We start from the raw sequence: 27,095 nt of genomic DNA, 5'->3' as shown, positions 1-27,095 counted from the left end.
TGTAAGGCAGGATTTGAGGAGCATACGTTGGGAGCATAGGCTGTCAGGGAAGGATGTGGTGGAAATGTGGAACTTTTTCAAAGAGCAGATACGACGTGTCCATGATATGTATGTACCTATCAGGCAGGAAAGAAATGGTCGTGTGAGGGAGCCTTGGTTGACGAGAGAGGTTGAATTTGAAACTTTATTGCTGGAACAGCACAGCAGGTCAGGCAGCATCCAGGGAACAGGCCCTTCCTCACTTTCTCCTCGAGAGAGGTTGAATGTCTGGTAAAGAGGAAGAAGGAGGCTTACATAAGGTTGAGGAAACAGGATTCAGACAGAGCAGTGGAGGGATACAGGATAGCCAGAAGGGACCTGAAGAAAGGGATTAGGAGAGCTAAGAGAGGGCATGAAAAATCGTTGGCGGATAGGATCAAGGATAACCCAAGGCATTTTATGCGTATGTGAGAAACCTGAGAATGACGAGAACGAGGGTAGGTCCGATCAAGGACAGTAGTGGGAGACTGTGTATTGAGTCGGAAGAGATAGGAGAGGTCTTGAACAAGTACTTCTCTTCAGTATTTACGAACGAGAGGGACCGTATTGTAGAAGAGGAGAGTGTGAAATGGACTGGTAAGCTAGAAGAGATACCTGTTAGGAAGGAAGATGTGTTGGACATTTTGAACAACTTGAGGATAGACAAGTCCCCCGGGCCTGACGGGATATATCCTAGGATTATGTGGGAAGCAAGAGAGGAAATTGCAGTACCGTTGGCAATGATCTTCTCATCTTCACTGGCAATGGGGGTGGTACCAGGGGACTGGAGAGTAGCGAATGTTGTGCCCCTGTTCAAAAAAGGGAATAGGGATAACCCCGGGAATTACAGGCCTGTTAGTCTTACTTCTGTGGTAGGCAAAGTAATGGAAAGGGTACTGAGGGATAGGATTTATGAGTATCTGGAAAGACACTGCTTGATTAGGGACAGCCAGCACGGATTTGTGAAGGGTAGGTCTTGCCTTACAAGTCTTATTGAATTCTTCGAGGAGGTGACCAAGCATGTGGATGAGGGTAGAGCAGTGGATGTAGTGTACATGGATTTTAGTAAGGCATTTGATAAGGTTCCCCATGGTAGGCTTATGCGGAAAGTCAGGAGGCATGGGATAGAGGGAAATTTGGCCAATTGGATAGAAAACTGGCTAACCGGTCGAAGGCAGAGAGTGGTGGTAGATGGTAAATATTCAGCCTGGAGCCCAGTTACAAGTGGAGTTCCGCAGGGATCAGTTCTGGGTCCTCTGCTGTTTGTAATTTTTATTAATGACTTAGATGAGGGAGTCGAAGGGTGGGTCAGTAAATTTGCAGATGATACGAAGATAGGTGGAGTTGTGGACAGTGAGGAGGGCTGTTGTCGGCTGCAGAGGGACTTAGATATGATGCAGAGCTGGGCTGAGGAGTGGCAGATGGAGTTCAACCCTGCCAAGTGTGAGGTTGTCCATTTTGGAAGAACAAATAAGAATGCGGAATACAGGGTTAATGGTAAGGTTCTTAGTCAGGTGGAGGAACAGAGGGATCTTGGGGTCTATGTACATAGATCTTTGAAGGTTGCCACTCAGGTGGATAGAGTTTGTAAGAAGGCCTATGGAGTATTATCGTTCATTAGCAGAGGGATTGAATTCAAGAGTCGTGAAGTGATGTTGCAGCTGTACAGGACTTTGGTTAGGCCACAGTTGGAGTACTGTGTGCAGTTCTGGTCGCCTCACTTTAGGAAAGATGTGGAAGCTTTGGAGAGGGTGCAGAGAAGATTTACCAGGATGTTGCCTGGAATGGAGAGGAAGTCGTACGAGGATAGGTTGAGAGTTCTCGGCCTTTTCTCGTTGGAACGGCGAAGGATGAGGGGTGACTTGATAGAGGTTTATAAGATGATCAGAGGAATAGATAGAGTAGACAGTCAGAAACTTTTTCCCCGGGTACAACAGAGTGTTACAAGGGGACATAAATTTAAGGTGAAGGGTGGAAGGTATAGGGGAGATGTCAGGGGTGGGTTCTTTACCCAGAGAGTGGTGGGGGCATGGAATGCGCTGCCCGTGGGAGTGGTAGAGTCGGAATCATTGGCGACCTTTAAGCGGCATTTGGATAGGTACATGGATGGGTACTTAATCTAGGTTAGAAGTTCGGCACAACATCGTGGGCCGAAGGGCCTATTCTGTGCTGTATTGTTCTATGTTCTATGTTCTATAAAAATGGTCTGTTGTGTGGTGCACCATGTTTGTAAAAAAGTCCAAAGGAATGTGCTCCATAATTAATTTCTGCCATCCCAGCAAGCCTGGCAGGTTCTCAGACACCCAGTTCAGCAGAATATTCTTCCGTGCACAGTATGCAAGAATATTAAATAATTTCTTCCCATGCCCGTCTAAAGATGGTAAATTTGATAAATCTAAGAAGAGAGATATCGGGTCTACTTTGACCTCAGTCCTCAATACCCTCCCTATCTCTCCCGCCACAGTGCTCCAGTAAACACGGAGCCTGTGGCCTGTCCAGAAGCAATGGGTAAGAGTACCTACACTTATTTTACATTTGGGGCACACTGAAGATGCCCCTTTTTTAAACTTCGCCAGACGGTCTGGTGCCAGATGAACCCTGTGCAGACATTGACAGGATGCAGAGATGGGCTGAGAGGTGGCAGATGGAGTTCAACCTGGGTAAATGCGAAGTGATGCATTTTGAAAGGTCGAATTTGAAAGCTGAGTACAGGATTAAGGATAGGATCTTGGCAGTGTGGAGGAACAGAGGGATCTTGGGATGCAGGTACATAGATCCCTTAAAATGGCCACCCAAGTGGACAGGGTTGTTAAGAAAGCAAATGGTGTTTTGGCTTTCATTAACAGGGGTATTGAGTTTAAGAGTCGTGAGATCTTGTTGCAGCTCTATAAAACTTTGGTTAGACCGCACTTGGAATACTGCGTTCAGTTCTGGTCGCCCTATTATAGGAAAGATGTGGATGCTTTGGAGTGGGTTCAGAGGAGGTTTACCAGGATGCTGCCTGGACTGGAGGGCTTATCTTATGAGGAGAGGTTGACTGAGCTCGAACTTTTTTCATTGGAGAAAAGGAGGAGAAGAGGGGACCTAATTGAGGTATACAAGATAATGAGAGGCATAGATAGAGTCGATAGCCAGAGACTATTTCGCAGTGCAGAAATTACTAACATGAGGGGTCATAGTTTTAAGCCGGTTGGAGGAAAGTATGGAGGGGATGTCAGAGGCGGGTTCGTTATACAGAGAGTTGTGAGAGCATGGAATGTGTTTCCAGCAGCAGTTGTGGAGGCAGGGCCATTGGGGACATTTAAGAGACTCCTGGACATGCATATTGTCACAGAAATTTGAGGGTGCATACATGAGGATCAGTGGTCGGCACAACATCGTGGGCTAAAGGGCCTGTTCTGTGTTGTACTGTTCTATGTTCTATCTTTTAACTGCGTAGCACGTGTCCTATTATAGATTGAGATTAGATTAGATTACATACAGTGTGGAAACAGGCCCTTCGGCCCAACAAGTCCACACCGCCCCGCCGAAGCGCAACCCACCCATACCCCTACATTTACCCCTTACCTAACACTACGGGCAATTTAGCATGGCCAATTCACCTGACCTGCACATCTTTGGACTGTGGGAGGAAACCGGAGCACCCGGAGGAAACCCACGCAGACACGGGGAGAACGTGCAAACTCCACACAGTCAGTTGCCTGAGGCGGGAATTGAACCCGGGTCTCTGGCGTTGTGAGGCAGCAGTGCTAACCACTGTGCCACCGTGCCGCCCACTTTCGAGCATTCTCCAATGTTTCAGAAGAGACCTCCACTCCTAACTCTTGCTCCCAGATCTCACGTAATCGGTTAATATCCTGCCAGACCCTGCCACCTAGCAGGCAATAGAGGGCACTAACCGAAAGGGTGCTTGTGGAATGTAGCAACAACCCCTCGGTATTGGACTTACAGGGCTTAGTGAGTAGTGTAGTTTTCTTCTGGATGAATTCCCTAACCTGAAAAAAACTGAAACGATCTCTGCTGGGCAACCCGTATTTGTGGCTCAGTTGCTCAAAAGACATCATAACCTCCACCTCAAACAAGTCTCCCACACTAGTAACTCCTCTCGATGCCCATAGTTTGAACCCTGAGTCCATCATTCCTGGTCGGAACCCTGGCATGGCAACTAGAGGCGTAAGTGGCAAATTCTTGGATAAGCAACCCTCACTCTGACGCATTGCCATCCATGCCTTGACTATACTAATGACAATGGGGTTCCGGCAGTGGTCCATAACTGTCCTCATCTTATCCATGAACAACAGGTTAATAAGAGGGCACTTTGCCTGGGAGGCCTCAATATCCAGCCATATTGAGTTTGGATCGTTACCTACCCAATCACAGACAAAGGACAGCAGGGAACTCAATTGATACCTCCTGATGTCTGCGATCAACTTCTCCCCCTCCTTGAGGCAACTGCAATTTAGTAAGTTTGATGAGGGGCCGGCCACGATGCCAGACAAAGGAACCAAACCACCCCATAAGCTTCCGCAGCATTGACCTGGGAAACTGTATAGGGAGCATATGCATGGGATAAAGCAAACGAGGAAGAACATTCATCTTAATGAGAGATATTTGGCCCAGCCATGAAATTGGAAGAGCCTCCCATCTCTGGAGATCTCGCCTAATATTGTCGAGCAAGTGAGCAAAGTTAGTCCGAAATAACAGATCAAACTTGGGGGTAGTAAAAATGCCTAGGTATTAGAACCCTGCCCGTGACCACTTAAAAGGGAACTTAGGGCCACCTTCAACTTCTGGAACATCCTTAAGGTTCCCCAAAGGCATAGCCTCCGATTTTGCAAAGTTAATCTTATATCCTCAAATAGCCCCAAATGAATTGATACATTGTATCAAATGGGGTACAGAGGTCATTAGGTTCAATAAAAACAGAAGGACATCATCCACATACAGTATAATCTTGTGTGCCCTCGATACCACTTCCAGAGTGAATGGCCTCTGCCAGCGGCTCTATCACCAATGTAAACAACAATGGTGAGAGGGGGCAGCCTTGCCGACTACCCCTACCAATCCTAAAATTCCCAGATTTCACCCCGTTGGTGATGACCATGGCCAGAGGGTGGCGATATAAAACCTCCACCCACCTAGCAAAGACCCCACCCAACTCAAACTGTTCTAGGACATAAAAAAGATACGGCCATTCCACCCAGTCAGATGCTTTCTCTGCATCTAAGGAAATCACCAACCCCTGAACCGATCGTTGCTGACAAACTTAGACCATATTCAGCAACCTCTTAATATTATTAGAGGACCTACGGCCCCTTATAAAGCCTGTCTGGTCCTCTTTAATAATATGGGGCAACACCCTTTCCAATCTCAGTGCCAGGATCTTGGACAGAATCTTGAAAGCTGAATTTAATAGAGAGATCGGCCTGTATGAGGCACAATCCTCAGGAACCTTCCCCTTCTTAAGAATTAAGGAAATATTAGCTTCTCTCAAAGATGGTGGTAGGCATTCATGCATATAGGAGTGATTGTACATCTCCCTGACATCGGCCATGGCAGAATCCCTATAAAGCCCTCATAAACCTCTCCCGGAAGACCATCAGGGCCAGGCACTTTCCCACTCTGAAGTTGCCTAGCTGCCTCCTGTATTTCCTGAACTGTCAAGGGGGCATTAAGGAGAGAGGCCTGTACCAAGGTTACCCCTGGGAGGTCCAAGTTCTTAAAAAAGGGCTCAATTTTAGCCCTCCTGTCTTCACAACTTTCAAACCGATACAATTCAGAATAAAAGCTCCGAAAAGCCTCATTAATCATTTTAGCATGGTATGTAAGGACCCCGGCGCTGTCTCTGATTGTAGTAATGGACTGGGGAGCACACTTTTTCCTAGTCAGGTACACTAAATACTTCCCTGGCCTATCCCCACATTCGAACAGCCTTTGTCTAGCAAAAGCAAGTTCTTTCTTTGCGTTTTGTGTCAGTATTGAATTCAAGGCAGCCCGGAGGGCCGTGATCCACTGTGGCTTAGTCACCGAAAGCCGCGCAAAATGTGCTGCGCGGCGGCTTTCAACCACATCTCAAGTAGACTCTGCTGTTTCTCCTTCTGTCATTTCCAGCTAGCCGAATAGGAAATAGCTAATCCCCTAGCAAAGGCCTTAGCGGTCTCCCATAGGACTACTAGGCATGCCTGATAGTCAAGAATTCCTGAAACTCCTTCAAAACGTATTCCACAAATTTGGAATCCTTAAGGAGAAAAGGGTCCAAACACCAGTGCCATAAACCTAGCCCTTCACTCTTGGCCTTAACCTCCAAATATACCACCACATGATCAGAGATAGCTATATTCCCAATTTTACAACCCATAATCAAATCCAGAAGGGCCGAGGGAGCCAGAAAGAGATCAATCATCGTGTGACATTTATATGAGTGAAAAAAAGGTGAAGTCCCTGCCGGTAGGGTGAAAACATCTCCAAATATCCCCCAACTCCTCGCATAAGTCAACCACCTGATTCGCCTGCAAAGAAATAGTTGGGGGACTCTTGTCCACTGTCAGATCCAAAAGACAATTAAAATCCCCCCCGCTATAATAATGTGCTGTGTTCCAAAGGCACTCAGCTTAGAGAAAGCACTAATCAAAAATTTGAGGGGATGCATTGGAGGACAGTAGACATCTAAAATGCCATATTCCTCCCCATGTATCAGGGCTTTAAGTATGACAAACCATCCCTGCTCATCTTTCACCTGCTCTAATAATGTGAACAAAAGATTTTTCTAGATAAGTACTGCCACTCCCCTACTTTTAGTAGTAAAGGATGAAAAGAACACACGGTCATAACCCCCCTGTTGTAATTTCAGGTGTTCCCCATCATCAAGATGGGTTGCCTGCAACAAAACAAAATCAAATCTCTTAAGGTTAGAAAGCACTTTTTTTTCCTTTTAACAAGCAAATGACTTCCCTTAATGTTCCAGGTGCACCATTTAATAAGACACTTAGCTATATCCCCTTTCAGAGACCCTTGAACCCCTGGGAGGGAGAACCCTGCTTACAAAGCACCGAGCACAAGTAAATAAAGACTCATAGAGTCGAAAAACTTTATAAACAACTATTACTACCAAAAAAACTACAAAGAAAACCAACTATAAAACCTTGAATGGAAGACCCTTTCCCCTGCCCATAGGGGGCACTCACCATACACATCCCCTCCTTCACAGCTTTTTCAAACCCGGACTGTGCCCCAGCCTTAGGCCAGAAAAAAAACAAGGAGATGATCCTTAAATCAACAGAAAAAAGACAAAGTCAGGATGAACGCTCCACTCATCCCTGGCTTCATGTCACCCCAACTTGTGACTAAAAGAGAAACAGAACAAACAAAAAAAGGGAGACAACAAAGAACATCCACAAAATTTCCCATCAGAAAACCCAGTTATTAAAGAAAATAGGAACAACTTATTTGAAGTTTTTTCCCCCTTTCCAAAAAAGAAATTATTAGGGAGAAAGAAATGAATAACACAAGGAAGCGAAAACATGGGAAAAGAAGGAAAAGAGAACAAACATTAACCAGGCCAGTCCATCTATTTTAAAGTGTCTACAAAGTTTTTAGCTTTATCCGCTGAGTCAAATGTATGAACTGAGTCCACGTGGCTGAAACGGAGCACTGTGGGGTATCTCATGGGGTACTGGATGCCCAGGTTCCTTGGCCTCTTTTTAACTTCATCAAAGGACTTCCTCTTTCGAATTACAGCTGCAAATCCTGGAAAAACATGATTTTTGACCCCTTGTGCAGCAGTGCCTGCGGATCTTTTCCCAGGGATCTGGAAACTTCTATGACTTTTTGCTTGTCCTTATATAGTGGAAGTGCAGCCTGCTGGACTCGATGAAGGCCCAAAACCATCGGCAGCCAGTTTTCAAAGAAACTGACTGGCTGCTCACCTTCTGGATCAGTGGTGCTGGAAGAGCACAGCAATTCAGGCAGCATCCAAGGACAGGCAAAATCGACGTTTCGGGCAAAAGCCCTTCATCAGGAATAAAGGCAGAGAGCCTGAAGCGTGGAGAGATAAGCTAGAGGAGGGTGGGGGTGGGGAGAGAGTGGCATAGAGTACAATAGGTCAGTGGGGAAGGAGATGAAGGTGATAGGTCAGGGAGGAGAGGGTGGAGTGGATAGGTGGAAAAGGAGCTGGGCAGGTCGGACAAGTCCGGACAGGTCAGGGGATCGAGTTGCGGGAGGTTAGAAGCTAGGATGAAGTGGGGGAAGGGGAAATGAGGAAACTGTTGAAATCCACATTGATGCCCTGGGGTTGAAGTGTTCCGAGGTGGAAGATGAGGCGTTCTTCCTCCAGGCGTCTGGTGGTGAGGGAGCGGCGGTGGAGGAGGCCCAGCACCTCCATATCCTCGGCAGAGTGGGAGGGGGAGTTGAAATGTTGAGCCACTGGGCGATTTGGTTGATTGGTGCGGGTGTCTCGGAGATGTTCCCTAAAGCGCTCTGCTAGGAGGCGCCCAGTCTCCCCAATGTAGAGGAGACCGCATCGGGAGCAACGGATACAATAGATGATATTAGTGGATGTGCAGGTAAAACTTTGATGGATGTGGAAAGCTCCTTTGGGGCCTTGGATAGAGGTGAGGGAGGAGGTGTGGGCGCAGGTTTTACAGTTCCTGCGGTGGCAGGGGAAAGTGCCAGGATGGGAGGGTGGGTCATAGGGGGGCGTGGACCTGACCAGGTAGTCACGGAGGGAACGGTCTTTGCGGAAGGCGGAGAGGGGTGGGGAGGGAAATATATCCCTGGTGGTGGGGTCTGTTTGGAGGTGGCGGAAATGTCGGCGGATGATTTGGTTTATGCGAAGGTTGGTAGGGTGGAAGGTGAGCACCAGGGGCGTTCTGTCCTTGTTGCGGTTGGAGGGGTTGGGTCTGAGGGCGGAGGTGCGGGATGTGGATGAGATGCGTTGGAGGGCATCTTTAACCACGTGGGAAGGGAAATTGCGGTCTCTAAAGAAGGAGGCCATCTGGTGTGTTATATGGTGGAACCGCTCCTCCTGGGAGCAGATACGGCGGAGGCGGAGGAATTGGGAATACGGGATGGCATTTTTGCAAGAGGTAGGGTGGGAAGAGGTGTAATCCAGGTAGCTGTGGGAGTCGGTGGGTTTGTAGAAGATGTCAGTGTCAAGTCGGTCGTCACTGATGGAGATGGAGAGGTCCAGGAAGGGGAGGGAGGTGTCAGAGATGGTCCAGGTAAATTTAAGGTCAGGGTGGAATGTGTTGGTGAAGTTGATGAATTGCTCAACCTCCTCGCGGGAGCACGAGGTGGCGCCAATGCAGTCATCAATGTAGCGGAGGAAGAGGTGGGGAGTGGTGCCGGGGTAATTACGGAAGATCAACTGCTCTACATAGCCAACAAAGAGACAACCAACACATTCCACCCTGACCTTAAATTTACCTGGACCATCTCTGACACCTCCCTCCCCTTCCTGGACCTCTCCATCTCCATCAGTGACGACCGACTTGACACTGACATCTTCTACAAACCCACCGACTCCCACAGCTACCTGGATTACACCTCTTCCCCTGCACTTTCCCCTGGCATCCTGGCACTTTCCCCTGCCACCGCAGGAACTGTAAAACCTGCGTCCACACCTCCTCCCTCACCTCTATCCAAGGCCCCAAAGGAGCTTTCCACATCCATCAAAGTTTTACCTGCACATCCACTAATATCATCTATTGTATCCGTTGCTCCCGATGCGGTCTCCTCTACATTGGGGAGACTGGGCGCCTCCTAGCAGAGCGCTTTAGGGAACATCTCCGAGACACCTGCACCAATCAACCAAATCGCCCAGTGGCTCAACATTTCAACTCCCCCTCCCACTCTGCCGAGGATATGGAGGTGCTGGGCCTCCTCCACCGCCGCTCCCTCACCACCAGACGCCTGGAGGAAGAACGCCTCATCTTCCGCCTCGGAACACTTCAACCCCAGGGCATCAATGTGGATTTCAACAGTTTCCTCATTTCCCCTTCCCCCACTTCATCCTAGCTTCTAACCTCCCGCAACTCGATCCCCTGACCTGTCCGGACTTGTCCGACCTGCCCAGCTCCTTTTCCACCTATCCACTCCACCCTCTCCTCCCTGACCTATCACCTTCATCTCCTTCCCCACTGACCTATTGTACTCTATGCCACTCTCTCCCCACCCCCACCCTCCTCTAGCTTATCTCTCCACGCTTCAGGCTCTCTGCCTTTATTCCTGATGAAGGGCTTTTGCCCGAAACGTCGATTTTGCCTGTCCTCGGATGCTGCCTGAATTGCTGTGCTCTTCCAGCACCACTGATCCAGAATCTGGTTTCCAGCATGTGCAGTCATTGTTTTTACCTTGGCTGCTCACCTTCCTCACCTTCAGGGAGCCCGACAATTTGGAGATTTGTCCTCCAACCTCAATTTTCGAGATCATCGATATGGTCTCGCAAGGCCTGCACCTCTCGAAGTAGCACCTGGATCCGACTGGATTAGAATTCTATCGCAGCTTCTGAGGCCTGCGATAGCAGCATGGATTCATTAGGTTGGACCTGGGCACGAATCTCCCCATGGATCCCCTCAATCACAGCCTCAACTTTCAAGCTAAGTCTCTCCATCGCCGCAGCCAATTCCTGTGAGTCTGTCAGGTCCCCAGGGATTCAGGAGAGGCTGCTGCTGCTGCAGTCTCTGGTGGGGTAGGTGCTGCAGGGCAGTGTCCTGCCTGCTGCTGTTTGCTTGCTCCTTTTCCCTTTGGCATCCTTCCCACTCCCAAATATTAACAAATATGTGTTCTGTTAGGTTTTAAATTAATAATTCCATCACGAGTTGGCCAGGGATGGCAAAAAACACCAGTGTGCCTTGGCTGTTAGGCAGAACTGTCCACAGTTCTACAGAATCGCCGCCATCTTGCAGAGTCTAAGCTGAGGACATTACATTACATTACAGTGTGGAAACAGGCCCTTCGGCCCAACAAGTCCACACCAACCCGCCGAAGCGTAACCACCCATATCCCTACATTTACCCCTTACCTAACACTACGGGCAATTTAGCATGGCCAATTCACCTGACCTGCACATCCTTGGACTGTGGGAGGAAACCGGAGCACCCGGAGGAAACCCACGCAGACACGGGGAGAACGTGCAAACTCCACACAGTCAGTCGCCTGAGGCGGGAATTGAACCCAGGTCTCTGGCGCTGTGAGGCAGCAGTGCTAACCACTGTGCCACCGTGCCGCCCATTTGTGGAGTCAAAAATCACCAGATTGAAATGCAATTGTCTTTTAGTTTCAAAGTGCTTGGATTAAAATAATTGGCTGATTCCAGCTAGTTGTCAAAACATTAAAACAAGCCTAAAATTTCCAATCAGATAGCCAATTGATAGATGTTTCAATTTCAGAACTGTCTACAATCTATAGATGATAACAGATTTTTTTTTGCATAAATCTCTAAGCTTATAAAAATACTATATCTCTTAAAGGGACCACACACGCTTAGCATCCCCCCAACCCCCAACATCATTTTTACAAATTCTAGCTTCCTGCCTTCCACGTCACTTTACACAACTTTATAGCAGTCTATCAAACCGATCAGGGTGAGATTCCCAACATTCAGACCTTAAAAGTATCATTTTGCCTGTCAATTTCAAGCTGCAGGACTGGACTGTGGTAGCTTATTGATCAGCTTCAATTTGATATTGATCCTTAACAGGATTTCAGTTAAAAATAACATGTAGACATAATGGTCTACTTACACATGACATTGTGGTGACACCATTAAAGAACAGGGAATCAGTCTCCCATTGAGTGAAAAACTGAGTCCTGGATGTGAATATCAGCAGAATCCAATACTTGCTGTTACAGCTAACTTAGGAGAAAGTGAGGACTGCAGATGTTGGTGAGTCAGAGTTGAAGAAGTGTGACACTGGAAAAAGCACAGGAGATCAGGCAGCATCTGAGGAGCCAGGGCGTTGACATTTCAGGCATAACCCTTCTTCAAGACTGGGGAGGGGGAAGGGGAAGGGGACTGAGAAATAAATGGGGGAGGGGGTTGAAGGTGAGGATGGAGGTGATAAAGGAGATGGAAAGCCCGTCAAAATAAATGCGTCTGCTCTAGAGATAAGGACTTAGTTTTAAAAATTTGATTAATATCATTTTTCTCACAAACAGGTAGCTAGACATGTGATGAGTACAAATGTCACAACGACACAGTCATTAATGTTATTGCCTCTCCGTGCCAGAAATCGATGTTGAATTCCAGCTTCGGGTAACTATGTGGAGTTTACACATTCTCCCTGTGTCCATATGGATTTTCCGGGGGCTCCAGATTCCTCCTACAATGCAAAGATGTGCAGGTTAGGTGGATTAGCAATGCTAAATTATCCAGAGTGTCCAGGGATGTGTAGATAAGGTGAAATAGCCAAGTGAAATGCAGGGTTACAGGGATAGATTCGGGGTATGGGTCTGGGTGAAATGCTGTTTGGAGTGTCATATGCATTTGAGGGGCAGAATGGCATGTTTCCACACTCCACAGATTCTATGACTATCTAATGATCATTAGAAAGAAGCTCAGAAACATGGTTTGGATCTAGATAACAGTAGCTTCAAAAAACAACCACTAAAGTTACTTATAAATTAACTGGTGACAAACCAGGAGATCTCTTTTCATACAGTACTCAGGTGGACAACCTTTTACCCACTGAATATGTTGATGTATTGAATTGAATTTATTTTCATGGTACTTATTTTACCAAGGCACAGCGAAAAGCTTTGTCTTGCAAGCGATACAGGCAGATCACAGAGTTAAGTAGCATAGATAAGTAAATAAGTAAACAGTAGCAAAAACAAAAACACAGGTACAGGCGAATGTTAAGAATTTGAGAGTCCATTCAGTATTCTAACAACAATAGGGTAGAAACTGTTTCGAAACCAGCTGGTGCATGTTCAGGCTTCTGGTAGAGGTTGTTGAAAAACATTACCAGGGTGGGATGGATCTTTGAGATGCTGGCGGCATTTCCTTGACAGCGGGCCTGGTAGACGGATGCTATAGATGGGAGGTTGGCCTTTGTGATTGTCCGGGCCGAGTTCACCACTCTCTGTAACAGTCTCCGATCTTGAATGGTACAGTTGTCATACCAGGTGGTGATACATCCAGACAGAATCCTCTCGATGGCATACCTATAAAAGTTGGCAAGGATATTCACTGTCAGCTGCCTGTTGGGCCTTTGTAAGCAGTGCGTCCACATGAAGAGTTCAAGAAAGCCCGTTGTTGATGACCACTCCCAGAAGCTTGACACTCTCCACTTGTTCCACCTCTTGTGCTGTTAATGTGTAACAGGGCATGAGTAACATCCCACCGAAAGTCAATAATGAGTTCCTTGTTTTGCCGGCAATGAGAGCTAGGTTGCTCTCAGTACACCATTTTTCCAGATCTTCCACCACCCATCTGTAGTCCATTTTGTCGCCATCTGAGATTTGACTGATTATAATGGTGTCATCAGCGATTTCGTAAATGGCATTAGTCTGGTATTTGGTGATGCAGTCATGGATATACAGTGAGTACAGTAGGGGGTGAGTATGCACCCCTGGGGAGCTCCAGTGTTGAGTGTTATCGTGAGGATGAAATACTGTCCTCAGTCTTCACTGATTGTGGCCTGTGGGTTAGGAAACTGAGGATCCAGTTGCAGAGAGTGGGGCTTAGTCTGAGATCACAAAGTTTAATAATCAGTCTCAAGGAGATAATAGTGTTGAAGACTGAACTATATGGAATGAGTAGGATTCTTACGTAGCTGTTCTTGGTGTCAAGACGTTCTAGGGAGGAGTGATGGGCAAGCGATACGACATCTGACATGGATTGGTTGGTCTGTTAGGCAAATTGGAGTGGATCAAGAGTAGTGGGGAGGCTGGAGTTGATTAATGCCATGACCAACCACGTATAGTGATGATGTGATTATTTACAAAACCTACCTTACAGTTACACAATTGTTATTAACATTTTACTGACAATTGAATTGAGCAGGGATCAATAACATCAGCATCAGTGGCTCAAAGACCATGGTTCATTCCTTGGTATAAATCAGAGCAAAATCCTTCAACTGTGGTTCTTTGTGAATTTGCTGGTGTGCTATCAGTCTGGATGGCCGAGTGAATCCCTTCCCACACTCAGAGCAGGTGAATAGTTTCTCCCCCCTGTGAACTCGCTGGTGTCTCAATAGGTTAGATGAGCAAGTGAATCCTTTCCCACACTCCGAGCAGGTGAATGGTCTCATCCCAGTGTGAACTCGCTGGTGTCTCAGCAGAGAGTTCAAATCAACGAAGCCTTTCCCACACACAGAACAGATCAATGGTCTCTCTCCTGTGTGTACTCGCTGGTGTTTAAGCAGCGTCGATGAGTGACTGAATCCTTTCCCACAATCAGAGCAGGTGAATGGTCTCTCCCCAGTGTGAACCCGTTGGTGTATCAACAGGCTGGATGACTGAGTGAATCCTTTCCCACACTGGGAACAGGTGAATGGTCTCTCTCCAGTGTGAACTCGCTGGTGTTTCAACAGACTGGATGACTGAGTAAATCCTTTCCCACAATCAGAACAGGTGAATGGTCTCTCCCCAGTGTGAACTCTCTGGTGTTTAAGCAGGCCAGATGACTGAATGAATCCTTTCCCACAAATGGAGCAGGTGAATGGCTTTTCTCCAGTGTGGACTCGTTGGTGTTCCTTCAGGTTGGATGACTGAGTGAATCCCTTCCCACAAGCAGAGCAGATGAATGGCTTCTCTCCAGTGTGACTGCGTTGGTGAGTTTCCAGTTGGCATGCGTAAAGAAATCTCTTCTCACAAATCCCACATTTCCATGGTCTCTCCCTAGTCTGACTGTGTTTGGACATGTTAGATGAACCTTCATACACGATACTGTTTGTTCCTAGTGTGAATGGTGCTTTTTCCTCCTCTGTCCAAAATCCTGAGATAATTAGGTAATTACAAAAAGATTCTGGATTAGTGGTGCTGGAAGAGCACAGCAGTTCAGGCAGCATCCAAGGAGCTTGGAAGTTGACGTTTCAGACAAACGCCCTTCATCAGGAATAAAGACAGTGAGCCTGAAGCGTGGAGAGATAAGCTTGAGGAGGGTGGGGGTGGGGAGAAAGTAGCATAGAGTACAATGGGTGAGTGGATGAAGGTGATAGGTCAGGGAGGAGAAGGTGGAGTGGATAGGTGGAAAAGGAGATAGGCAAATAGGACAAGTCCGGACAAGTCATGGGGACAGTGCTGAGCTGGAAGTTTGGAACTAGGGCGAGGTGAGGGAAGGGGAAATGAGGAAACTGTTGAAGTCCACATTGATGCCCTGGGGTTGAAGTGTTCCGAGACGGAAGATGAGGCGTTCTTCTGCCAGGCATCTGGTGGTGAGGGAGCGGTGGTGAAGGAGGCCCAGGACCTCCATGTCCTCGGCAGAGTGGGAGGGGGAGTTGAAGTGTTGGGCCACAGGGCGGTGTGGTTGATTGGTATGGGTGTCCCGGAGATGTTCCCTAAAGCGCTCTGCTAGGAGGCGCCCAGTCTCCCCAATGTAGAGGAGACCGCATCGGGAGCAATGGATACAATAAATGATATTTAGTGGATGTGTAAGTAAAACTTTGATGGATGTGGAAGGCTCCTTTAGGGCCTTGGATAGAGGTGAGGGAGGAGGTGTGGGCGCAGGTTTTACAGTTCCTGCGGTGGCAGGGGAAAGTGCCAGGACGGGAGGGTGGGTTGTAGGGGGGCGTGGACCTGACCAGGTAGTCACGGAGGGAACGGTCTTTGCGGAAGGCGGAAAGGGGTGGGGAGGGAAATATATTCCTGGTGGTGGGGTCTGTTTGGAGGTGGCGGAAATGTCGGCGGATGATTTAGTTTATGCGAAGGTTGGTAGGGTGGAAGGTGAGCACCAGGGACGTTCTGTCCTTGTTACGGTTGGAGATGTGGGGTCTGAGGGTGGAGGTGCGGGATGTGGACGAAATGCGTTGGAGGGCATCTTTAACCACGTGGGAAGGGAAATTGCGGTCTCTAAAGAAGGAGGCCATCTGGTGTGTTCTGTGGCGGAACTGATCCTCCTGGGAGCAGATGAGGCGGACGAATTAGGAATACGGGATGGCATTTTTGCAAGAGGTAGGGTGGGAGGAGGTGTAATCCAGGTAGCTGTGGGAGTCGGTGGGTTTGTAAAAAATGTCAGTGTCAAGTCGGTCGTCATTAATGGAGATGGAGAGGTCCAGGAAGGGGAGGGAGGTGTCAGAGATGGGCCAGGTAAATTTAAGGTCAGGGTGGAATGTGTTGGTAAAGTTGATGAATTGCTCAACCTCCTCGCGGGAGCACGAGGTGGCGCCAATGAGACTGCATTGGCGCAACCTCGTGCTCCCGCGAGGAGGTTGAGCAATTCATCAACTTTACCAACACATTCCACCCTGACCTTAAATTTACCTGGACCATCTCTGACACCTCCCTCCCCTTCCTGGACCTCTCCATCTCCATTAATGATGACTGACTTGACACTGACATTTTTTACAAACCCACCGACTCCCACAGCTACCTGGATTACACCTCTTCCCACCCTGCCTCTTGCAAAAACGCCATCCCGTATTCCCAATTCCTCCGCCTCCGCCGTATCTGCTCCCAGGAGGACCAATTCCACCACAGAACACACCAGATGGCCTCCTTCTTTAGAGACCGCAATTTCCCTTCCCACATGGTTAAAAATGCCCTCCAATGCATCTCGTCCACATCCCGCACCTCCACCCTCAGACCCCACCCCTCCAACCGTAAAAAAGACAGAACGTCCCTGGTGCTCACCTTCCACACTACCAACCTTCGCATAAACCAAATCATCCACCGACATTTCCGCCACCTCCAAACAGACCCCACCACCAGGAATATATTTCCCTCCCCACCCCTTTCCGCCTTCCGCAAAGACCGTTCCCTCTGTGACTACCTGGTCAGGTCCACGCCCCCCTACAACCCAGCCTCCCGTCCTGGCACTTTCCCCTGCCACCGCAGGAACTGTAAAACCTGCACCCACACCTCCACCCTCACCTCTATCCAAGGCCCTAAAGGAGCCTTCCACATCCATCAAAGTTTTACTTGCACATCCACTAATATCATTTATTGTATCCATTGCTCCCGATGCGGTCTCCTCTACATTGGGGAGACTGGGTGCCTCCTAGCAGAGCGCTTTAGGGAACATCTCCGGGACACCCGCACCAATCAACCACACCGCCCCGTGGCCCAACATTTCAACTCCCCCTCCCACTCTGCCGAGGACATGGAGGTCCTGGGCCTCCTTCACCGCCGCTCCCTCACCACCAGATGCCTGGAGGAAGAATGCCTCATCTTCCGCCTCAGAACACTTCAACCCCAAGGCATCAATGTGGACTTCAACAGTTTCCTCATTTCCCCTTCCCCCACCTCACCATAGTTCTAAACTTCCAGCTCAGCACTGTCCCCATGACTTGTTCGGACTTGTCCTACCTGCCTATCTCCTTTTCCACCTATCCACTCCACCCTCTCCTCCCTGACCTCTCACCTTCATCACCTCCCCCACTCACCCATTGTACTCTACGCTACTTTCTCCCCACCCCCACCCTCCTCTAGCTTATCTCTCCACGCTTCAGGCTCACTGCCTTTATTCCTGATGAAGGGCTTTTGCCCGAAACGTCGATTTCGAAGCTCCTTGGATGCTGCCTGAACTGCTGTGCTCTTCCAGCACCACTAATCCAGAATCTGGTTTCCAGCTTCTGCAGTCATTGTTTTTACCTATTACAAAAAGATTAACTGTTAGATCAGTGTGGTTTTGTTTTAATACTATGATTGCAAATCAACCTTTCAAACAGCAAAAAAAATGCAGTGAGTAAGATGTTATGAAGTTGAAGGTGGGTATTGTACCTTTAAGAGAGTGAATGAGAGACAGTTAACAGAAGGGTTCACTGTCATGTTGTAACAGAGGTTCTGAATTTGAAGATGTTTCCCAAATTTGGCAAGAAAGTTTACAAAGACAGAGGAAGGACATATTTTTAGAATTAGTAAATAGACTAGAGTTGGGTTTAACAAGCGATGAAAGGATAGCTGAAATTGTAATGAAGTTGGTTGAGCACTTAGGGTGTATGAGAGAAAAAGACAAGTGCAGTAGAGTTACTAAATTGCGATTGAGGCAAATGGAGTTAGAACATAAAGAAAGAGAAAGAAGAGTCATGAAAGTAGAAAGAGAGGGAGAGGAAAAAGCAAGGGAGAGAAGGTTCTTAGCTGAGCAAAGTGAGAATTTGAACTTCAGAAGTTGCGAATTAGTCACGAAAGTCAAGTTAACAGGATGAAGATGAAGGGAGAAGGCTATGATATATACAAAAATGTTAAAACATTGCCACATTTTGATGAGAAAAATGTCAAAGCCGTCTTTATTTCATTTGAAAAACTGGCTAGATAGTGGTCAGAGAACTTGTGGATAATGCTAGTTCAGACTAAGCTGGTAGACAGAGCTAGTGAGGAATTTGCAGTGTTGCCAGATGAGGGGTCAAAAGATTATGCAGATGTCAAACAGGCTTATGAATTGGTACCAAAAGCGTATAGACAAATGAATATGAATTGGTGCATAAGGTAAAATTTAGCTTCAGACAAGAATTTCATCCTGAGAGGGATAGAAATTATGAGAAGGGGAGATCCTGAACTACAAAACAGAGTAAAGCACACTGGTAATAGTTGACCAGTAGTGAAAAAAAGAAGCCCAAGAAGCTGAAAAGGAGGTGAAAGACCTTGGGTGCTTCCACTCTGGTAAAATGGGATACGAAAATTCACAGTGCTGGTCATTAAAGAAAGGCACTATGGGAAATGATGTTGTAAAAGACGCTAAGCCAGTGGATTAGTGAAGGTAGTAAATGAAACATGTGGGCAGCATGGTGGCACAGTGGTTAGCACTGCTGCCTCACAGCGCCAGAGACCCAGGTTCAATTCCCACCTCAGGTGAGAGTTTGCACGTTCTCCCCGTGTCTGCGTGGGTTTCCTCCAGGTGCTCCGGTTTCCTCCCACAGTCCAAAGATGCGCAGGTCAGTTGAATTGGCCATGCTAAATTGCCCGTAGTGTTAGGTTAGGGGTATGGGTGGGTTGCGCTTCGGCGGGTCGGTGTGGACTTGTTGGGTCGAAGGGCCTGTTTCCACACTCTAATGTAATGTAAAATGTAATCTAAGAAAAGCCAAGGAGCTGCAGGAGAGTGCACAGCCTCGGCAGGGGCTGGGTATGGAATTAGTGCCTGATCTCTATAAAGAATGTGCCTATGTGGGTGAAGTTTACTCAGAAAAAACAGGGAGAGAAGGGCAAGAAGGTATAATTTTTGAGAGATACAGGATCTAATCAGTTGCTAATAGTTGGAGATAAACGTATTTACACTCTTTCTAATCTGTATACAGAGAGTGGTAATTTGTGGAACAGATGGACAGAAATTGAGCATTCCCATGTAAGATCAGGTGGGAGAGTCAAATCAAGACTGGGGAAGTAACAGTGGGAGTGATTGACAGAGTGCCAGTTCCAGGAATCCAGTTTGTTCTTGGGAATGATTTAGCAGGATCCAAGGTGAGAGTGACACCCCTTGTTGTGGAGAAGCCAAAGGAAGACCAGGGAACTGAGGAGTTAAAAGATATTTCCCGATTGTTTAGTAACAAGATCCCACTACCATAAGTCACACCAAGAAGCAAAAACTAAAGAGAAAGACAAAGGAGTTGAGGGTCAGTTAGCGGACACCCTGTTTGATGTAATACTGCAGGCAAAACTGAACATGAAGAGGGTCAGGCAGAAGTTTTTAGTTCTGAAAGGTTAATGGATTTGCATCAGAAAAATGAGACAATAAAAGATATATATAGATGCATATTAAGAAAATGAATCAGAACTTATTCCTGAGGGTTCTTATCTTAAAGATAGAATCCTAAGATGAAAATGTAGACCATGTCAGGTTAGTGCAGAGAAGAAATGGGCAGAAGTGCACCAGTTTATATTGCCAGTAGTATGCAGACAGGAAGTGTTAAGGGTAGCACATGAACTACCAGTAGGAGGTCACCTAGGTGTAAGGAAGACTCAGGCTAAGGTACAAAAGCATTTCTCTTGACCTGGACTGCACAAGGATGTGGTTAAATTTTGCCATATATTGGCATTCGTGCCAAATTGTAGGTAAGCCAGAGGCATACAAATCTTCTCAAAACTCGTGAGTAATAAAACCAACATCCTTGTTGCTAATTCCTTTCGAAGAACCTTTCGACAGATTATGATTGATTGAGTAGGTCCCCTCCGTAAACTAAAAGTGGGAACCAGTACTTTCTAACCATAATGGATGTGTCTACCAGATTTGTGGAAACAATTCCATTATGGAGTATTAAGGCAAAAAGAGTGATAGAGGAGTGAGTAGCTTTCTTCACGTGGTATGGGCTACCCAGAGAGATTAAGTCAGACAAGGGTCTAATTTTACTGCTGGCTATTTTGGGAATTCATGGATAGCTTAGGCACACAGCACTTTAAATCAAATGCATATCATCCCGAATCCCAGGGAGCTTTAGAAAGGTGGCATCAGACCCTGAAGACCATGCTAAGAGTGTATGGTCAGGATTACCTGAATGATTGGAATAAAGGTATCCCATTCGTATTGTTAGCCATGAGAGATGCCCCAAATGAATCAACTCAGTTTACTCACTTTGAGATAATATTTGGACATGAAGTTAGAGGGGTTTTGAAATTAAGTAAAGAAAAATTGACAGGACCAAAGTTGGAAATTTCACACTTAGATTATGTATCTGAGGTGAAGGAGAGATTAAATCGGGCAGATGAACAGCATCTGAAGAGGGCACGGTATAGAATGAAGCAGATAAAAAGTCCGAACTTCGAACATTTTCCCCTTGGGATGACGTATTAGTCTTGTTACCAGTGGTAGGAGATTCTTTCAAAGCAAGGTTTAGTGTTCCCGATCAAATTGAAAACAAAATTAGTCAAAAATTATCTGGAAAAGATGCCAGATAGGAAAAAACTGTTTCAGGTATGTCACATGAGCATGCTGAAACCTTACTATATTTGAGACAGGGAACTGGAGAAACAGGTATTAGTTATTGCTCTGCAGAGTGAGGGATCAAACCCAGATGCTGTGTAGAGTGTGAAAATACGTTAAATAATGAGGAAGTCCTTGTGGAGTGGGATAGGTTGGTGAACTATCTCAGGAACAAAGAACCCAGTTGAAAGATTTGTTGCAGCCGTATGAAGACATATGCAGGAATAAGATGGGAATGACAAATGCTACTGTGCATGAGGTGGAGGTAAGGAATGCTGTTCTGATGAAACAATACGTCTACAAACTTAATTCCTAAAGCCACACAGGTCCAGCATGAAGTGACGTGATGCTCAATGAAGATAACATCAAACCGAGTCAGAGTGAGTGGAGTCCACCAATCGTGTTAATTCCCAAACCTGACAGGATTCAACGATTTTGTGTGGAATATCGCAACAACATCATAACAAAATCCAACTTATACCCAAGTTTGGAATACAGAAAGTTGGACTAGCCAGTTACATCACAAAGTTAGACTTACTGCGTGATTACTGGCAGATACCTTTATCAGAGAAAGCAAAGTAAGTTTCTGCGTTTGTAACCCCAAATAGGCTGTATAAATTCAAAGTGATGCCCTTTGGAATGAAGAATGCAACTGCCACAATCCAAAGACTCATTAACAGGGTTATGTCTGGGTTAATAAACTGCGCAGTTCATCTGGATGATGCAGTGATCTTTAGCAAGTCATACAAAGATCACATACTACAATTAGCAGAGCTCTTTGAACCATTTCAAAAAGCAAGACTAGGAATAAAATTAAAGAAAACAGAATTCACGAAGGCATAGGTGACATTTCTGGGACATAATATCAGTCATGGAAGGCGGACCCCAAGGAATGAGAAGACGAAGACCATCAAGGAATTTTTACAACCAACCTCAAGGAAAGAGGTGTTTCAACTTTTGGGATTATGCAGAGTCTACATAAGTTTGTTCCAAACATCACCACTAGCACTGCTAACAGATTTACTAAAGAACACAAAATATCAGTGGCAGAACATTGCCAGAAGGCATTTGAAAACTTAAAAACAATATTAACCTCCTCCCCAACTTTAGTTACACCAGATTTTTTTGAAACCCTTCAAAGTTGCAATCGATGCTGGCAATATAAGAGTTGGAGCTTTACTGAAACTCAGCACCCACCAGAGAAAATACTCCACCATCAAAAAAGAATGGAGTTTGGTCCTGGCTTTATAACATGTTAATGTTTATGTGGTGAACTATATGTTGGAGACAGCTATGTACATGGACCACAATCCTCTTACATTCTTGGAAAGATTTAAAGACAAAAATATGAGACTATTTTGGAGGTTTATGTTACAGACTTTTAATTTACAAACTGTACATGTTGCATTATCATGGATTTAAAAGTAAAAAGTAAAGATTCTAATGTTACATGTGTGGGCAGAGATTAATCTGAATTTAGATTAATGACTTATGTATTACATTGTAATGGGATTAAGAACTGGAAAAAAAAATGAAGCCTTTTTCATTATGATGGATCATTTTTTCTTAAGGGGTAAGTGTAACGAAGTTAAAGGCATGTAAAGTACCTTTAAGCGAGAGTGAATGCTGTTCTGAACTGAAAGTCTACAAGCACCTATGATATGACTAGATGGCAGTCTGAGTGTACTGGAAAATTGAAAATATGTAAATTTGACTGAATTGGTTGCTGTTGTCACAAAGCTCATCCCTTTGTTTCTAAAAGCTGTTCCTTGGTTCAAGGATACTCTGCTCTTGATTTTTTTCAGAGGGATAATAAACCAGGCAGGGCTCTGATCAGTCTGGTTTGGTACAGAGATGAAAAGGATTTTGAGAGGCCTTTTGTTTATATGTGAACAGATGAGACTTCAGGCCAAAGTGGTCATGTTTTCGAAGTGACCTGTATAATGAAAGGGGAGTGGTCAGCTCTCTAGCTGAGCAGTTTAGTTCAGTCTTGAACTGGTGAGTTCAGTGACTTGTGTGCAAACACTTACTCTCTCTCTCTGACCTTCAACTTCAACCTGTGAGCATGTGTTTACCTTATACTGGTTTTTAAAGGGAGTTTGCTTATTGGGACTGTTGTGTATATTCGGAACAGCAAAAGTAAATCTAGTTTGGATAGACTGAGATCTGTAGGGGTTCTTTATTCTGTCCTTTGTGTTTCATTATGTAACTTTATGAATAAATTTTTGTCGGTTTTGAAATCTAGTAGTCAATCTATGAGCGGCACGGTGGCACAGTGGTTTAGCACTGCTGCCTCACAGCGCCAGAGATCCGGGTTCAATTCCCGCCTCAGGCGACTAACTGTGTGGAGTTTGCACGTTCTCCCCGTGTCTGCGTGGGTTTCCTCCGGGTGCTCCGGTTTCCTCCCACAGTCCAAAGATGTGCAGGGCCAGGTGAATTGGCTATACTAAATTGCCCGTAGTGTTAGGCAAGGGGTAAATGTAGGGGTATGGGTGGGTTTCGCTTCGGCGGGTCGGTGTGGACTTGTTGGGCCGAAGGGCCTGTTTCCATACTGTAAGTAATCTAATCTAATCTAATCTAACTATTTTACTCCGGATAATTTTCACTGTACACTTACCAAAACAAATTGCAAAGTTATGGTCTTGGGCTGCCTGCTTATGAATGTTTTGATAGGTCTGGCCTAGTCCATAACAGATTGGGGGCACTTTGTGAGATTTTAAACAGCGGGTGGTAGGCGCTATTGTCTTTATTTCGGGTGTTGGTTGGTTGTGCAGACAAAGCTTGGGATAGGAATGGCTCTTTCAGTTGCCAAACGTTTTCTGGATATGGATACAGTGACTTTTGAAGATTTGCAAAGAGTGAATATACCAAGTTGCAAGAATAAGCAAAGAAGCTGGAATTGGAAGTGACTGCATCTGCAAGGAGAGATAATTACAGCAGTAGCTCAGCATTTAGACTTGCTGGAGAAACCATCAGAATCTATAGAGATGGCAAGAATTCAATTGCAAATGAAGCAACTGGAGTTAGAGGCGAGAGAAATGGAAAGGACAGCAGAAATGAAACAGTTTGAGTTGCAATTAAAAGAGAGAGCAGCAGAACACAGAAAAAGAGAGAGCTCTTAAACTTCAAAAACTGACACTTAAAAAAGAAAGTCAGCTTAAAAGGCTGGAGATAAAGGCTGAGGGTAGGCTTAGTGAGGAAGTGAGTAAGGATGAGCAAGCCCCTGGTGGTCAGAGGCTTAGTGAGAAACTGTTTAAGTATGTTCAAGCATTGCCTAAATTTGATGAGAAGGACATGGAAACCTTTTTCATCTCGTTTGAAAAGGTGGCTAAACAAATGCAGTGGCCAGTGGCAATGTGGGTTTTGTTGATCCAAATGAAACTTGTAGGTAGGGTTAGTGAGGTATTCGCATCCCTATGAGAGGAGGTATCTGGGGAATATGAGGACATGACAAAATTCATTTTAAGTGCATATGAGCTTGTACCAGAAGCCTACAGACAACGTTTCAGGAATTTAAGGAAGGACCCAGGTCAAACCTATATTGAGTTTGAAAGGATCAAACAGCAGTTTTGACAGATGGATAAGAGCTTTAAAAATCAAGCAAATCTATGATGCCCTTAGAGAGGCAATTATTTTGGAGGAATTCAGAAATTCACTGCCTGAAGTAGTGCGAACTCATGTGGAAGAACATGGAGTTAAAATGGCAAGGTTAGCAGCTGAAAGGGCTGATGATTATGAGCTGGTCCATAAAACTCTATTTGGGCTTCCAGAATCAATTTCAGTCATGAGGGATAGAAATTAGGGCAAAGAGAAATCCTCACGTGAAAGAGGAAAGATAGATCTCAGTGAAGATCATAAGGATAACTTAGCACAGGTTAAAAAAAAAAACCCTTGAGGGGGACAAAGAAGTTAAAAAGCTCCAGTGTTTTTATTGTAATAAAGTGGGCCACATAAAATCCCAGTGTTGGTGAGCTAGGAGAAAGCCAGATGTAGGAAAACCAGACAAGCCTGAAAGTTTTGTTGGACTAGTAACAAAAAGCATAAGGGAAGTTAGACAACTGCCTCAGAGTGTACAAGATGACCAGAGGTTGAGTTAAGAAGGATGTGCCAGATCTGCCTAAAAAATATACATGCAAGGGTAACGTTTATTTATAAAGGCCAGGAACAGTAGATAAAGAGGTTACAATGTTAAGGGTCACAGGATCCTCTCAGTCTGTAATGCTGAAGGATGAGGAGATATGCACTCCTGAGGGACTACTACCATAAAAGGTACTTGTAACAGGAATTCATGGTAAGACAAAAAGTGCTCAACTATGTAAAGTGAGGCTAGAGAGTCCAGAAAAGAGTGGAGAATTTGTGGTAGGAGTACTGGATAAACTCTCAACTCTAGGAATACAATTTGTCCTTGCAAATGATATAGCCGATTCACCGGTAGGCATGTTTCCTACTCTAGTTGAAAAGCCAGTGGAGATGCAGGTGAAGACACGGAGAATGTTTATCCAGGAATTTTCCCTGATTGTGTGGTCACAAGATCAGAAGCACAAGGTGAAGCAGGAGAGATCAAAAAGCACAGATAAGGAATCTGACATAGTGTTATCTGAAACTTTCTTTGATCAGCCAAGTGGAACAGAGAAAAAGCAAATAGGTAAACATGCAAGTATCTTTAACTCTGCTAAGCTGATTGAATTACAGAAAGATGAGAACTTAACAGTTATATCAAAAGGCATTTACAGAAAAAGAAAGTGAAAATATTCCTGTGTTATTACTTAACAAATAATATCTTGAGGAAATGGAGACTATCACATATTTGAGCAGATGAGAAATGGACAAAGATTCATCAAATTGTTTTGCCAGTAGGGTATAGAAAGGACGTGAAAATGTGTTGCTGGAAAAGCGCAGCAGGTCAGGCAGCATCCAGGGAACAGGAGAATCGACGTTTCGGGCATAAGCCCTTCTTCATCGATTCTCCTGTTCCCTGGATGCTGCCTGACCTGCTGCGCTTTTCCAGCAACACATTTTCACCTTTGATCTCCAGCATCTGCAGACCTCACTTTCTCCTCTATAGAAAGGATGTGCTGTGAGTGGTGCATGAGCTAGCACTTGGAGGTCATTTAAGGGTGAGGAAAACACAGGTTAAAATACAAAGATATTTTTACTGGCCTGGACTACACAAGGATGTGGTTGAATTTTGCCAGACATGCCATACATGTCAGCTAATTGGAAAACCACCGGCAGTAATAAAACCTGCACCTTTAACACCTATTCCAGCATTTGAGGAACCTTCCACAAGAGTCTTGATTGATTGCATAGGTCCCATACCGCAAACAAAAAGTGGGAATAAATATTTATAACAATGGATGTGTTGGCTAGATTTCCAGAGGCAATCCCATTACGCAACATCACAGTTAAAAGGGTTGTAGAAGAACTACTTACATTTTTTACAAGATATGGACTGCCAACAGCGATCCAGACAGATCAAGGATTAAACTTCACATCCAAACTATTCATGGTGGTTATGGATAACTTGGGAATAAAGCAATTCAAATCTACTACTTACCATCCGGAATTACAGAGAGTGCAAGAGAGATGGCATCAAACACTAAAGACCATATTGAGGGTTTATGGTCAGGATTATCCAGATGATTGGGATAAGGGAGATTTGTTTGTACTTTTTGCAATCCGAGAGGCACCGAATGAATCGGCCAAATTTAGTCCATTTGAATTAATTTTTGGGCATGAGGTAAGAGGACCATTAAAATTGGTTATGCAGAAATTAATAAGTTGGAATTCAGAAATTGCCCATCTGGACTATGTGTCAAATTTTAGAGAACAACTAAATAGAGCTGGAGAGTTTAAAAGTATCACAGCATTTAATGAAACAGAAAGCGGATAAGAAATCGCAAATTCAAAATTTTGAAATGGGGGACAAGGTATTGCTGTTACTTTAGAGGGATGGCAGTGAAGGCAGTGCAATGTTCCTCCTGCAACATGTATGAGGTGAGGGATGCCATCGACGTCCCTGCCGATTACACTTGCAGGAAGTGCACCCATCTCCAGCTCCTCC

At 45.5% G+C, this 27,095-nt stretch overlaps 1 protein-coding gene across 9 annotated transcripts in view; it reads right to left on the bottom strand.

Annotated features, from left to right (window-relative positions):
- Positions 1 to 27,095, bottom strand: part of LOC122565021 (uncharacterized) — a 106,336-nt gene that overhangs the window by 38,804 nt on the left and 40,437 nt on the right. For 4 of the 9 annotated variants that reach the window (XM_087998120.1, XM_087998123.1, XM_087998122.1 and 1 more), the window contains one exon: positions 12,713 to 14,959. The exons of 3 other annotated variants lie outside the window; for them this stretch is intronic. In XM_087998120.1, coding sequence (XP_087854246.1) covers positions 14,064 to 14,885 — 822 coding nt within the window. In that variant the 5' untranslated portion in view covers positions 14,886 to 14,959 and the 3' untranslated portion in view covers positions 12,713 to 14,063. Of the gene's footprint in view, positions 1 to 12,118; positions 12,339 to 12,712; positions 14,960 to 17,646; positions 17,773 to 27,095 lie in introns of those variants that run through there. 2 more of the 9 variants (XR_015760669.1, XR_015760668.1) reach the window with 2 other exon arrangements.

Source organism: Chiloscyllium plagiosum, unplaced genomic scaffold (assembly GCF_037043375.1).
Source record: "Chiloscyllium plagiosum isolate Xiang-an unplaced genomic scaffold, Cpla_swu_hap1 HiC_scaffold_21, whole genome shotgun sequence".
NCBI lineage: Eukaryota > Metazoa > Chordata > Chondrichthyes > Orectolobiformes > Hemiscylliidae > Chiloscyllium > Chiloscyllium plagiosum.
Note: the sequence above shows the minus strand (reverse complement) of the source record. Positions and strands in the feature narration are given on the sequence as shown.